This window comes from Montipora foliosa, chromosome 2 (genome assembly GCF_036669935.1).
Source record: "Montipora foliosa isolate CH-2021 chromosome 2, ASM3666993v2, whole genome shotgun sequence".
Lineage (NCBI taxonomy): Eukaryota > Metazoa > Cnidaria > Anthozoa > Scleractinia > Acroporidae > Montipora > Montipora foliosa.
Window position 1 is genome coordinate 20901360 of NC_090870.1, and position 15000 is coordinate 20916359.

A 15000-nucleotide genomic window follows, 5' to 3' on the forward strand; every position below is an offset into this window, starting at 1 on the left:
TGTCGCTTTCGACAAAGTTGTACCGTGTAAATTGGTCCTTAGTGTTCTCTAAGTTCAAATCTCAGACAACTGCTCAAAAGTACTATTATAATAATTGGAAAACGAAAAATTAAAAGTAACTGAAGAGAGAAACACACTCATCCGAAAAATTGGTTTCTGCCTTCAGCAGGACTCGAACCCACGTTTCCCTGATTACTACTACAGTACCGCTCAAAAGTACATGAAAGTTACGACCCTCATGCGCAACGCGAATTGCGTTGCACGCTACAGGAATCACGTCGGGTGCTACAGGAATCTTGTCGTGCGCTACAGAAATCGCGTCGTGCGCAATGGCAAAAAATCTGTAAGTGCAGTGGCTTGATGCTCGCGTGCGATTTTAATTGACCTTTAGTTTAATATTTTAATCATGGAAGGTGTTTGTGAAAGGCAGATTTTTGAAGAAAACGTCTGTAATAAATTGCAATACCTTCGTGCGTAATAACATTGTTATGGAATGAGGCGGTCCCTGGGAAAGCAAACATTTCGAACAAGCACATCATGCATTGTTTACAAAGCTTTGTTCACCTATCGACAAACCGTAACATTAAGACATTTCAAGCTAACAATAATCCTTGGTTTGTATTTCCTTAAAGAGACTTGCACTGACGAAATTTTAAACGCAAATTTTAACCTGGTGTTCAAACAATCAAACGCTTCAAATAATTTATTTGTTATCGAGTTGCAAACTAAAGATTGTGGACAGTCGCGCACATGTAATATCAAGTGGGGCAACAGCTTGAGTTGTTGTCGCTTTAGAAGTTTCCAGATTTCCTAGTCTTTTTTTCGGTTTACTGTTTCTGTCCAATTGATTTGCTGACATCAAAGTCGATTCGCCGACACGTGAAAAGTCGATTCGCCGGCGATATTGTGTCAGACATACATGTAAAGGTGAGTACCATCCATATTAAGTTATTAATAGCCAGAGTTTGGTCTATAGGTTTCAGGATTCGAGTATTATTGTTAGGTTTAGGCTTTAACCAGCATTAAGCTTAAAGTAGATGCTGTGGCAGTAAAACATGACAAAATTGTTCTTTATTGGAGATACAAATTAATTGAGCATTGAAACAAAACCCCTTTGCATCTATTGTTAGAAACTGAACGTGTTCAGTTCGAAATTAACCAATCATCAAATTTACGTTTTTCCTGAGAATTAAAGGAAAAGAAAGGAACTTTATTTGAATGTCTAGTCGTTCTAGCGCTGGAGAGCTAATTGGGGGCACTGTTAACTGAAATCAACAACTCGATTATGTTTTAGGTTACACCTTTCTTCTTCTCATATATATATATATATATATATATATATATATATATATATATATATATCTTTATATATATATATATATATATATATATATATACTGTAGAATGAAGAAATGAAACCCATCCTGTAAATCAACTGATTAATTGTGTCGAATGAAAAACATGAAGAATTGCCCTGAGCAGGATTTGAACCCACGTCCCCCTGAACACCGGTAGGGTGTGATGACCACTACACCATCAGGACAACCACGCTGGCAACACAGCTATCGAGATAGTGAATTGGCCTAACGTGAGTATCCCGGGATTCTTTCACGGGTGAGATGGGAAAGCCTAGACCCCTTCATAGCCTTTAACCTAAGGATCGACTAACGATTCACAGGCAAACACCAACTTAGGCATCAGCTAATCAGAGGGATCAAGTTAATGATGCAGGCTTATTTATATAGACCGTAGAATGAAGAAATGAAACCCATAATATATATATATAATTATTATGACAGTGTTAAGTGAGGATACCCAATAGAAGATAAGAGCTTATTAACACTGGGCACCTCAATCGGTACAGTAGATCATAAAGCATAAAATAATAGCCGGTGGGTGAGTTTAATTTAGTGTCCTATTGAGAAAATTTTTTTTTGATGAGGTCTTAAAGCTAGGATAGCTGCTGGGCAAGGTCAAATTATGAGGTAACTGCCATCTAATCTGACACATTGTTGACGACGTAGCAGGTAGGTGGACATCAGTTCCAAGGCATGTGTAGAAAAGCCATCGGCCTTCAACTTCGTGAGCAGAAGGCTATGGTCTATGGCGTCAAACAAGGGTCCGGTATGAGCAAGATATTCAGCTCCACATATGATTCTAACAATGCGTTTCTGCAGGAGAAGAAGCCTGTTTAAATTAGAGGGATAATTTGAGGACCATACAATATTGCAATAGTTAAGATAAGGATATACATGTACTAAGGTATAGTATATGGACAACAAGGATTTCCGAGAGAGATAAAAACAAGACTTGCTTATAATTCCAATGGTTTTCGAGATCTTTTTGGCAACATACCGGGTAACTACATGTAATGTGGGACTTCCATGAAAGATGCTGGTCTACTAATACGCCAAGAAACTTTGTTACCTCGACTTTCTTTAAAGGAACATTATCGAGCGTGTTGTTATTATTAAAAATGAAGAATTTTTGTTTTGGATGAAACAATATATAATTCGTTTTGGCAATGTTAAGTGATAATTAATTTGTTGGCTTTGAGCCAGTCCATTATCTTCATTAATTCGTAATTCATGACAGCTATGGTCTGATTACGATCTTTATGAGAGTAAAGCAGACTAGTGTCATCAGCAAATAAAAACGTTTTTACAACCTTAGGTCATTAATGTAGATAACAAATACAAGAGGACCCAAGATTGATCCTTGAGGAACACCACATGTTATTGGCTCAGTTTGCGAACAAACAGCACCAAACTGAACAAACTGTTTCCTATTAGTCAGATAGCTAGCAATCCATTCAAGGGCGGGCCTTTGAATAGCATAGCGATCAAGTTTATTAAGAAGAATATGATGATCGATAGTGTCAAAGGCTTTAGAAAAATCTAGAAAGACTCCGACAGTTGTTTCTTTGTGATCCATCGAAGAGGCAGTCATTGGCCAATTGAATCAAAGCCATAGATGTCGAATGATTCCTGTTAAAGCCAAACTGATTATTATACAAAATGTTGTAATCTGTCAAAAATCTATAAATTTGATTGTAGACTACTTTTTCAAAAAGCTTAGAGAAAGCTGGAAGAATAGAAATAGGCCGATAGTTTTCAAACCTTTTGGGATCACCACATTTAAAGATCGGTAGTACTTTCGCAATTTTGAGGGCGCCCAGGAAGCACCCACTCTCTAGAGAAAGATTAACAATTTCTGTTAAAGGTTCAAGGATCTTGTCAATACTGAGCTTAATTACTCGCATGGGTATGTTGTCAACTCCACGAGCTTTATGGAGAGTGAAAGTTTGTACTATTTCTTTAAGTTCGCCGCCAGTGAGAGGATGAAACTCTAAGAGTTTGTGTGGTTGCCTGGTTAAATAATCATAATAGTTTGCAGCAGTTGGTGCTATTTTGGACGCTAGATTGGGACCAATGTTAGAAAAGTATTTGCAAAAGTTACTAGCAATAGGAACTGGATCTGCAAGGCATTTACCATTATTCTTAAAGGAGGAATGATAAGTTAATGTTTGTTTACGTTTGTTAATTACCTTATTAAGTACATGTATATTCCAGGTAGCTTTAAGGTCAGGTTTGGAGTTTGCAAGTTTTAGATCGTAGTAATTTCGTTTCGCAGTTCGGATTAAATTAGTTAAATCATTCTTAAAATCCTTAGTACGCTCTTTCATTTTCAGTAATCGGATTCTTAGGAAATTTCTTGTATAGTTTGGATTTCGTATTAATTGATTTTATTATGCCTTTAGTAAGCCAAGGCTTACGGAATGTTTTAAGGTGCTTACTGTATGTTGAATGATTTTGGCAGGAAAAGAAGGTTTCCCCAGTCAACATAATCCAACAAGGAACAAGAGTTCTCAACATGTTTGGATTTAAAGTCACAGATTACATTGCATTCTCTTTTTATAGGAGTTTTGGAAACATTGCTAAAACCTTGGGGAAAAAATCGGAAAAAGGTCAGATAGGTCGTTTACTATTAATCCATTGTTAGTCAGGCAAGTTAAATTGTTAGTGAAAATATTATCAATAAGAGAGGCGGTATTGGATGTCAGGTGAGTGGGCTTCATGATAATAGCGTAAAGTAAGTGAGAAAACATAAGATCATCAAATTCGCCTGTGAGCGGGTGTTGCTCATGATGCTATAGGTCTACACGGGATTAAAGTTGCCCATGACATAAACTATCTTATTCTCTTTGGTGACAATGGTCAACAAGTTTCGCATTGACTCAAGGAACTCATTAACATTTTGATCAGGCGGTCGATATATTGTACCAGTTATAGTATTTTTTCCCCTGGGGACAATAATTTCAGTAAATACAGCCTCGAAACAATTAGGATATGAAGAGTTGAGATCTTGTCTAACTTTAAAATCAAACTGGTTCAGCAAATAAAGGCCAACTCCACCACCCGTTTTATGTACATGTACCGGTATTCTGTGATCCGAAACAAAGTTATAACCAGGAATGTTGACCAGATCGGAGGTAGACTCATTTAGCCACGTCTCAGTTGCTCCTATGACAGAAAAATTGTGATCAAGCGACCCTAATAGTTGACTAAGACTATGTGCGTTTAGATGTAATACCGACAGATCAATGTCATTTCGAGCAGCCATGAAATTATTCAGCTGATCCATGGACAAAGTAATCACAAGTACTGGAACTTCGACTAAAATTTGAATCAGGGTCTACATCATTCAATTTACCAGCGCATTGAATATATTCCATAGGATTGAAACAGAGACTTGCTATGTGATCGGTATCAAAATTGATGGTACCGTAGACATTTTGAAAAATTACAAGATTAAAGGAAATGTCATCAAGATGATTAAATGGGAAAAATATTTGCTACACAATCGAAACATAACCAGTTAGGAGGGTTAGCAGGATTAGTAGAATTTTTACAATGTGCACAAGTATACTGTACATATTCAGTTCAATAAATACAATGTAACAACTGTTACATGAGTAAGTTACAAACTTAGCTCTCTATGATTAATTATTTTATCACATTGATATTACGAGATTGATATTACTGAATATGATTGTTATTTTTGCCCTCCTCCAATACATGTATGTTGCACATATACACATGTATGTATGTGTGAGTTGTAAGTTTGAAACAGTATTTAAAGTTCCCTGAGATCAAACCTTGCGTATTTAATTTCTTTACATATTCATGTAGAATATGTCTTTCTGACCCACCTTGCAAAATATCAATCCGTTACAAACACTGGAGGTATGTTATTTTTTACCATTTCATCTGAGATTTCATGGCCGCCATTACATGTACTTGGCCTTGTTCCTGGAGGCCCGGTTTGCTATCACATCACAGGTAGTAACATCAGAGGCTTAATGCAAACTCTTCACATGACTAATTTTCATATGGAATTAAATGGCCTTGCGCGCGATATTGGTTGTCAAACGCTAATTACTGACAATACCCAACTTTTAGCTGTTATTTCTTTGTTACAAAGTATTTATCTGGAATAATACCAAAAACAAAAGCTTGTCTATTATGTCTGCTGTTTATTTTGATACTTGCCTTGCATTACTTTTGCCTTGTTATCACACAGCACCAAGAGAAAGTTGGTGGAATTGGAAAATTTTTTCGTAGGGCACGTTACATGTAGATTTTGATCTGAAACAGCACACTTTTAATATCATTGTTTGTATAGTTTCAAACACTCTAGGCTACGATGGCCCACAAGTGCACTCCGAATTCCAAACTACACTCCCAATTCTAAACCTCACTCCAACTTCTTGAACCTCACTCCGAATTCTAAAAGCTCACTCCAAATTCCAATTTTAGAATTCTGAGTGAAGTTTAAGAATTTGGAGTGGGCTGTTAGAATTCGGACTGACTTTTAAGAATTCGGAGTGAGGTTTAGAATTGGGAGTGTAGTTTGGAATTCGGAGTGCACTTGTGGGCCACCATACTAGGCCCAGGGTTCTCCTTGACATCATTTGACATAATTTCTCTCAAGAACAGTGCGAGAATATTGTAGCTCACAATTTTAGTTAACCATACTGTCACTTCATTCTCACATCTATACCGCTGTATCAAGCATTTGGTAAAAAAATATATGTACATCATGCATACCAATTCAGGCTCCATACTGTTCATTTGTTACACCCATTTTCAAGTTGTGCTGTTAATTTTCCTACAGCACAGTACTTCCTATTCTGGAATACGGCCAATCGAACGCGCCCTAAGTTGCGCCAAGCTAAGTATTTGTATGACTGTAGTTAGAAGATTCCAGAGCTCTAATATTTAGCAATGCCGATTTCTGCTGAAGCAAAACAAGGCTTTCTTTCTTGAACTACTGTACTATGGGGAGAGTTCCGTAATCCAGTGCCATGGCAAATTTAATAATCTTTTAACAAATGATAATCATCCTTCTAAGAAATATCTTGATCGATTACCTAGTGTAGTTAAACTCTGTAAACAATAAATTTTATGACACAAATTTCTCTGCTATTTAATCCTATCCGCTGTATAATTCTACTCTTCATATAGTTTCAGTCAGCTAAAAAATCAGTTAATGAACAACTTTCTTTCAGCTTCAAAGGCAATCTCGAAAACGTCCAAATCCATTTGCTTGATGAACTTAATTTTCATTTCAGTGTTATTGGAGTAACAGAAACGATTTTTGAACTGCAAATTTTATTGACTTCAATCCTGAAATTCCAGGTTACACTTTTGAATACGTCCCGACACCTCTCTCAGCGGGTGGCGTCGGCATGTACATTGATTCAGAGTTAAGATACACAGTTTTAGAGAAAAGCTCTAACGAAGCATTTCAGGCCCTATGGGTTGAAATTCATCAAACAAATGTGGCAAAATCTGTGGAGTGTTATATCGTCAGCATAATTCACCTGAGCAATTTCTAAAGTATTTTGAGGAAACCGCAGAAAACCTTATTGCTACTGGCAAGCCAGTCTATGTCATGACTGACACTAATATTAATCTTCTCCACATTAATTCCTGCAATTGTGCACAAAATTTTCTTCTAACTCTCCAGAGCCTTAATGTAGCTCCCTGTATAGACAAACCAACTCGCGTGCATTGAAATTATTTCTCATTAATTGACAATATAATTATTTACAAACAAAGTTAATGAGAATATCATTAGTGGCAACATAATCTCAGTCTGATATTAGTGACCATTTCTCACAATTTTGTATAACAAGCTCGCTTGTAGTCAAGAGAATACCCTGAAGAAAATTTTATACACGACTTGTCGCGTATTGATTGGGTTGACATAGTTTCCCATAATGAAACTAATATTGATAAGGCCTTCCCTTCTTTTTGCAATAAATTAAATAAATTGATCAATAAACACGCTCCATTAAAACCAATCTCTGGGCGGAAGATTAAATCTTTTTCAAAACCTTGGATTACAAAAGGAATTTGTAAATCCATTAAAATGAAAAATAAACTTCTCGACGGGGGTAATATTAAACTCTTTAAGATACATAGAAATTATAAAATTTCAACAAATTTCTTCCATAATTATTTTCAAAACGATACAAACAACCTCAAGCGGACCTGGGAAGGTATTAATGGTTTGATCAACCGTAAAAAGAAAAACTCGAAGGTGATTGCAGCAATGAAAAGCCCCCTAAACCCATGATCCCCTAGAAAATGTTAATATACTCAATCGCCATTTTGCTTCTATTGGCAACAGACTTGCCTCTGATCTACCAAGCAGCGACAAGTCTTTTCGTGACTACCTCCCACTAAATGTTCCTAAATCGTGCTCTTTTGTGTTTGACTCTGTTCTTCCTTCTGTAATCGAGCTTGAAATAATGCTTACGCCAACAAACAAGTCCCATGGACTCGATTACTTAAATGCTCACGTCATATTATATCAGCCCCTCTGGCAACTCTAATAAACAACTCGGCTCAAAGGGGTATTTTCCCCTCCAAACTTAAGCATGCTATATTATTCCAATATTTAAAGTGGTACTATGATCAAAAAAACAATTCTTTTTTTTCTTTGGATTTCAAAACTATGTTAACTATTAAACACTAACTGACCCAAGTTTTAAGTTCTGATTTTAAAAAGACACCTGTTTATTTTAATTGGAATTTTCTTATTTACTGGTCGGCCATTACTAACTTTAAAATCTTGAGAGGGCTGGGTCGAGAAGAAAATGACGTCAAAGGCTCACTAGTTTAAGAATGCAATGGGTGTGTATGCGGCTAAATTAATATGCAGCACGGGAGTTTCCGGCTTTCAGACTTTTAAACCCGTGTTTTGCATATATAATAAATTGCGTTTACACGCTGAAATTTTAAGCGAGTGAGTAAATGACGTCATTTTCTCTAGATCCAACCCTCTGATGTCCAATCAGTCAGTTTTGAACGTGAAATCCAAAACTTACACAAAATAAAACAGCCTTTGGATAAAACTCAAAGCTCAAAATTTTGCCAGCTAGGTGTTAAGCGAACACGCTTTCAAAATCTGAAGAAAAAAAGGATATGATTTTTTTTATCGTAGTACCACTTTCATTAATTAATTATTAATTGAGCATGGGGACGGAAAGTACCCTTTGTGGCGTCCCTCAGGGAAGTGTACTTGGCCCCCTACTGTTTCTTATTTATGTAAATGACATCTACATGGCCTCAGACAAGCTAACCTTTTACCTCTTTTCTGATGACACGAACCTTTTATACGCTGATAAACTTAAAATCCCTCGAAACTATTGTCAACTGTGAACTAACTAAGGTTGTCGTCTGGTTAATCGCAAATAAACTCTCATTAAATATTAAGAAAACAAACTATATAATCTTTCATCCATATCAAAAATGCATTAATTTCAACATCCGCATTAAGGCCTATGATAGCCGCACTAAAACGTTCTTTGATCTTGAATGTAAGGATCATGTTAAATAGTTAGGGGTAATAATTGACCAACATTTATCCTGGAAACACCACATTAATTATATTGCTTTAAAAATCAGCAGAAATATTGGAATTATTTTGAGACTAAGACACTTTATCCCTTTAAAAACACTTCTAAGTATTTACAATTGTTTAATTTCTCTCTATATCTTACGGCCTCATTGCCTGGGGCCAAGCTTCCAAATCTCATTTAGAAACAATTCTTATACTCCAAACGAGAGCTGTTCGCTAGATCAACTTTCTGACTTTCAGAATGCATGCGATTCCATATTTCGCTCAGTTTAACATTCTGCCAATCACAATGCTCTACTTGAAACCTTCATCAATCTTAATGCTTGATAGAACCATTAACTCTGCACCTCAAAATATCTGCAATCTTTTTACTTCTACACAAGACATACATCAGTATAATACTCGCTCAGCATCTTCTGGTAACTACTATATTAATCATTCTAGGCTCAATCATCATAAAAACTCTTTTTCCATCATAAAAGTTAAAAAAAGTTAAAAAGTTTTACAAACTCGGAGCTAAAAGTTAAAACTTATGAAATATTTCGTCCGTCTCTCAACCGGACTTCATCAGTCAACGATGTGAATGTTAAAAAGATGAATTTTAAAAATTCTAACCCCCAAGAGGCGTTAAAAACCTTTTTAAAATTCATCTTTTTAACATTCACATCGTTGACTGATGAAGTCCAGTTGAGAGACGGACGAAATATTTCATAAGTTTAACTTTTAGCTCCGAGTTTGTAAAACTTTTTAACTTTTTTTAACTTTTATTATGCTTCCGGAGCAGGAAACAAATGTTTTTGATTGTATCTTTTTCCATCGTTGGTGCTAAAATTTGGAACAGCATGCCCGAAAGCTATCGAAGACTACCAAAGCACATATTCAAAAAGAAAATTCAAGCATTACCGGTACTATTTGTAACTTAAGAAACTCTGGACAGATATGCTGACACTAGCACTCTTATAAAAGGCATCTTAATTATAATTCAATCATAAATTATTATAATATTTTTCTTCTCTTTTTATCCTCTTTTGACAAATACATGTAATGTATTCAAAATCGATTTTTTTAACGCCGTCAATTCGTATTTAGTGTTTGTATGTCCTTATAACACCGCCTGCCTAGATTAGCTTGCTACATGTATTTGCAGGCCGTGTTCATTGTAAGTAATTTTTTGGAAGACTAATAAACTTGATACTTGAAACTTGACCTGTAATTCAATTTAGGTTTTGTTGGTTCAATTTAGGTTTTGTTGGTTCTCTTCTGCATCTCTTGAGCTTAATACACGCCAAATAGATGGATTCGCCGATCAACAATTCACGCCGATTTCTGTCTGTATGCAGTGCCACAGATCACTTACAATGCAGTGAACACCATGAATCTAGTGAAGTATATTTCTTTAGGTGAAACAAAAACAATCATAAACCGTTGTACTTCAATGATGCAAAGCGATTAAAACCGGTTATTTATGTTACAACATCAGTGGCTTCCAGTGCCCATATCTCACGTTCAAAGCATGTTAGCCCCACAAATTTTTAAGGGCTCTGCGCACATATGACTCTAGTTTGTTTACGGTACAGCATGCATCGCAACTTTCTTAAAAGCTATCAAAACTATGTTACCAATGTTTACAACTTAATCAGTGGCTTTATCAGTCGCCAGGTTACGCTATCATGACGGCAATAGCATCATTCAATTCAGTTTAAAAAATATCTAATCACCATTCAAATTTGACGAGACTACGAAAAGTTTAAAGATTTTACTTGGAACTTTGTTAGTTTCGTTGATCACGGCAGTTTTGGCTTCTGATCCCCAACACGTGTGATGCTTTTTTATTCCAAGGGTCTTATCTAAGGTTATCTCTTCTTTTGTCCATCTCCAACAAATCTGCAAGGAAGATTGAACTTTATGATAAACAAATTATTTCCAACAAATCTGAAACCAAGATGTCAACAATATTTTACCAATATTAGATGCGAGTACAGCCCTTTATATGTACCTGACAGATGAAACGCGTATCAATAACCAAAATTACGTGCTTTTTAATGGTGTACAAAATAGAACCAAGAGCATTACAAACCATTTTTCCATTTCTACTTTCCCAGAGAATCCACTCCAAACAATCTCCTCTTCCTCTTGGGCCATTCTTTTTACGATATTCAGAAGCTTCTTGGCTGCTTCTTCTTCGGTAACAATTGGCAAGACGCTTTTGTCATATGGGAAGAATACCTTGCTGGTCGAAGCAAACCTTTCCTCTGAAGATTCGGAAAATTATTGTTCTTTACCAATTTCTTTAGAAAATACTGTAATCAGACATTTTGACTTCGGAAAAAGGCTAAACATTTTGTACGAAAACTCAATGGGAAATAGACGAATTGCTGAGGAATGAAAACATAATTATGTCTCCCACATCATGATAAACAAATCTGCTGCTCAATTACGGGCTTACTAGGAACAAGTTTTAGTAATGGCAGCAACATTTCTGCTGACTTTGGAGCCAAAAAATGTTATGTTAGAAGGTTTGTTGTTGATGTTTTGTGGCAATTATACTCAGAAATTAACCCAACGTCATGTTCTGTAACAGATTAAAGCCATAAAAAATGTGTGAATTCTCGTCTCAGGGGTACTTTAAAACAACTTTGACCAAACCACAAAACAAAGCAAGCAAACAGGGTTTCTAAGAAAGAGGAAAAGAACCAAGAGAATTGGAGACAATTAAAAGTAATGACGAAGATCTTGCCATCTGCCGTTTTCTTGCCTCCCCTTCTGTCATTACTAATAAGTAAAGCCTTTTAAACAATAAATTAATTGTTGTTGCTAATCGCTGTCACAAAATACAGCAACGACGCAGCTCAACTACAGACCATAGGTCGAACCGAAAGCATACATTGGCGCCTCTGGCAGCTGCTATACGGTCCATGTGTGACCTTGGAGCACAGCTTACAGCCAGCTGGAATCAGCTGTATGTTGATTTTTGCTGAGAGGGAGAACCCGGGGAAAAACCATCCCTGCTCCATAATAAAAATTATACATTTCGTACATTTATTCTTTTTTCCAAAGTGACAATGTTACTGTTTAGTTGTGTAGTAAGTGAACACAGTTCATGTACATGGGAAACTGGAAAAAGTTATCTAGACTGGGTTGTGCAGGCAAATTTTGCAAAATTTAATAGTAAGTGTGCTTCCAATTTTTGCACATGCAAGAGAAAAATCGTACATAAAGCATTCCCAACAGTAATTTTTAGGAGGCAATAAATCTCTTAAAATGCTCCCAAGTTGTGTTAATTTGTGCTGTAGATATTTTACCATCTTGTGTTGTCAATTATTTTAAGGTGGAGTCATGAAAGTACATTGTAGTGTGTGGCTGAGTTCCATGTTCCAGTCAGCAGTTAGAATGTACAGACCAAGAAATAATGACCAGGCTTCCTCTGTGGCTGACAATGAGCAAAAAAAAACAGGCCTCCAAGGTGCTTGTCCCATGCTCTTGTGGATAAGAGGTGTGATAAGAAATAACCATATCTGTCCATCGTGGATGCACCCACTTAATGCATACTCCTGTATTGCACGAGACTGCAGACAGATGTCAACTGGCTCTTCTTTGTGCTCTGAAGAGTTTATTTCTGGTTGGTTTCAAGAACTACTACTGTCCTTGGCCAAAGAATGCAAAAGTTTGGTATGTGGATTTGTTAAGGCTGGAACCCATCTTTTTAGTACACCTGTACATGTACATTGTGTTCATTGTTCCAGAATGCCTTACTTTGTTTACTTTTACTACAGGGTCCAATTTTCCACCATTATAATTATAAAAATAATAGGGTGGCAGGATGGTAGTAGGCCTGGGGGAACTCAATTCCCTTTCTAAGACTACCCTTCTTGCACACTGTCTCACACTAGTACTAGTAAGGATGATAAACATAATGTGAGAGCGTAAATGTTCTAGCAACTGAAGACTAGGTCAGGAGATCACATGACTGTGCAGCTAAAGAGTTCCAGTCACTAATAATTATAATGATTAAAGAAAGAAATTTGAAATAATTACAAGTATTGTGGACTGGGTTTGGCCTAATCTTGTAATCATGGTTACATGTAGGTCTTGTGCAAGTGCAATCATTATCTATAAAATCTTTCTTACATGAAACTTGTAAGACTTCGCATTTCTCGGGCTTTAGGGTAATGAGCCAACTATTTCACCATTGGAAGGCAATCAACAGATCTTGTTGAAGTTGTTCACAGTCTGATATAAAGGCGATGTGATGGAGAACATCATTGTCAGCAAACTGATCAGAGTTGCAGTTTGCCATGGAAGGAAGGTCATTGATGTCGATAGTAATGGTCCCAATGTACGTGTGTACTACCCTGGGGCGTCCCTGATGTGACGTTTAACCATTCAGAAGAATGATGTTCAATCATCCATCGTCTCCTTTAACAAATGTTTAGTGAATAGGACAACAAAATTAAGAGGGAGAGAGAAACCTTTATTAATTCATATAAGGGTAGCCCATTTGAGGGCTGTCACTAAGATTTCAAGTAACCAGGTATAAAAAAAAACCAAGCGGTGACACCCAGAAATATAGGTTTTCAAAGACAATCCCCACTCACCCTTCCCCCACCCCAAAATGGTACATGTACATGTATGTGCAAATTTTATTTACTTAAATTCAGTATTTCACTAAATAAGATGTAAATTCTCAGTGAAGAAAGCATCAATTAATCCCTTAACAATGTAATATGACGGTTTCGTTTATTTCTTCTTTTGCTTGTTGTCTGGGGGCATGATCCTCAGGGAAAGATTTTGAAATTTGGGTGTCTTAAAATGCATTTCTTTTAACCTTTTGTAGACAAAGCTTGGTCTATCCAATGTTCATGTTCTGTGGCACACGTTTCTTGTGTTACAGAAGTGTTGTCTTTTACAGTATTTAGATTATTGTACAGTAATCTTGTGACTGCAGATGAATAAAAACTTGTACTCAGGGTCTTGTTTTGTGGTTGTTGTTGTTATTTATATATACCGGTATATATATTTTTTGTTTTTACAGCACTTGTACATGACTGTATGTCTCTTTTATCTTGCAGGTGATTGATATGATTGATGGTGAAAATGGCTTTCCAGTATGTGGCATCCTTCAGCCTTTAACTTCGGTCTGCAGCGTTATAAGCATCATCTCCTCAAATTTTCTTTTGAAGTTTGAAAAGTGTCTTTTTGGAAATGGGGAGATTGCTTCGCTGGATTGTAGTAGTATAAAAAGTGTAAAAAGTTGCTGTGATTTGATCACTGAACTTGGATGCAAAGGTGTGTCAAAAGCTGCTTTACAACCTACATCTGCTGGAGTCTTTGCCTGTCTCACAGGGTCCCAAAAGTATCCACAAGGTAAAAATGATAAGTTAACATTTTTTGCAACATTTTTTTGTATAATGACAGAAGATTGGTGACACTGGTTTCCTTCTCCACAAACCTAAAGACAAATATTTTTTTTGTGAATTAATGCTCTTCTTTTCACTGGAGTAGGATCAGTGGCACAATCCAGGGGTACAAACCATATGTAATGTACAGTTACCACTAATTTGCCAATATCTTCAAAACGGAATGTTCAAATTTGTTGACACTTCCAGAAAAGTTTTTCAATGAATAAAGATCCTGGGCGTTTAAAAATTTATATATTAATTAGAAACAATTTGTAATTTTAATATTTTTCCCAGGAACTGAAAATGCGTCATTTTGGGATGTAGCGCTCAACTTAAATGCAAGCGGCATATGAAACTTTACTTCACTGTTCTACCTTGTACATTTTGTTTTCCAAATTGTTGCAAATCATGTGATAATACTCAGGAGGATTGGTCGTTTGTTTTGCTCATTAAAAAGAGCACATGCAAGCATGAATAAATTATGTGACCCTCCATGTGACTTAGATGCTTAAGGTGATAGCACGCTCACAACACGCTAACACAGCACTCTAAGCGTGTTCTCTATTACAGATGTGCGCATATTTAATTTGGAATACAAAAGAGAACACACTTGGCTTTGTTATAAAAACTTAGCACGGCAAATTCTTTATTTCCTTAGCATGTCCAGTGT

General features: G+C 36.3%; 1 protein-coding gene across 1 annotated transcript in view; it reads left to right on the forward strand.

The window, feature by feature from the left end:
* Positions 1–15000, forward strand: part of LOC137991309 (treslin-like) — a 36619-nt gene that overhangs the window by 3964 nt on the left and 17655 nt on the right. Inside the window, exons 3-4 of the mRNA XM_068836419.1 lie at positions 12260–12600; positions 14001–14295. Coding sequence (XP_068692520.1) covers positions 12260–12600; positions 14001–14295 — 636 coding nt within the window. The remainder of the gene's footprint in view (positions 1–12259; positions 12601–14000; positions 14296–15000) is intronic.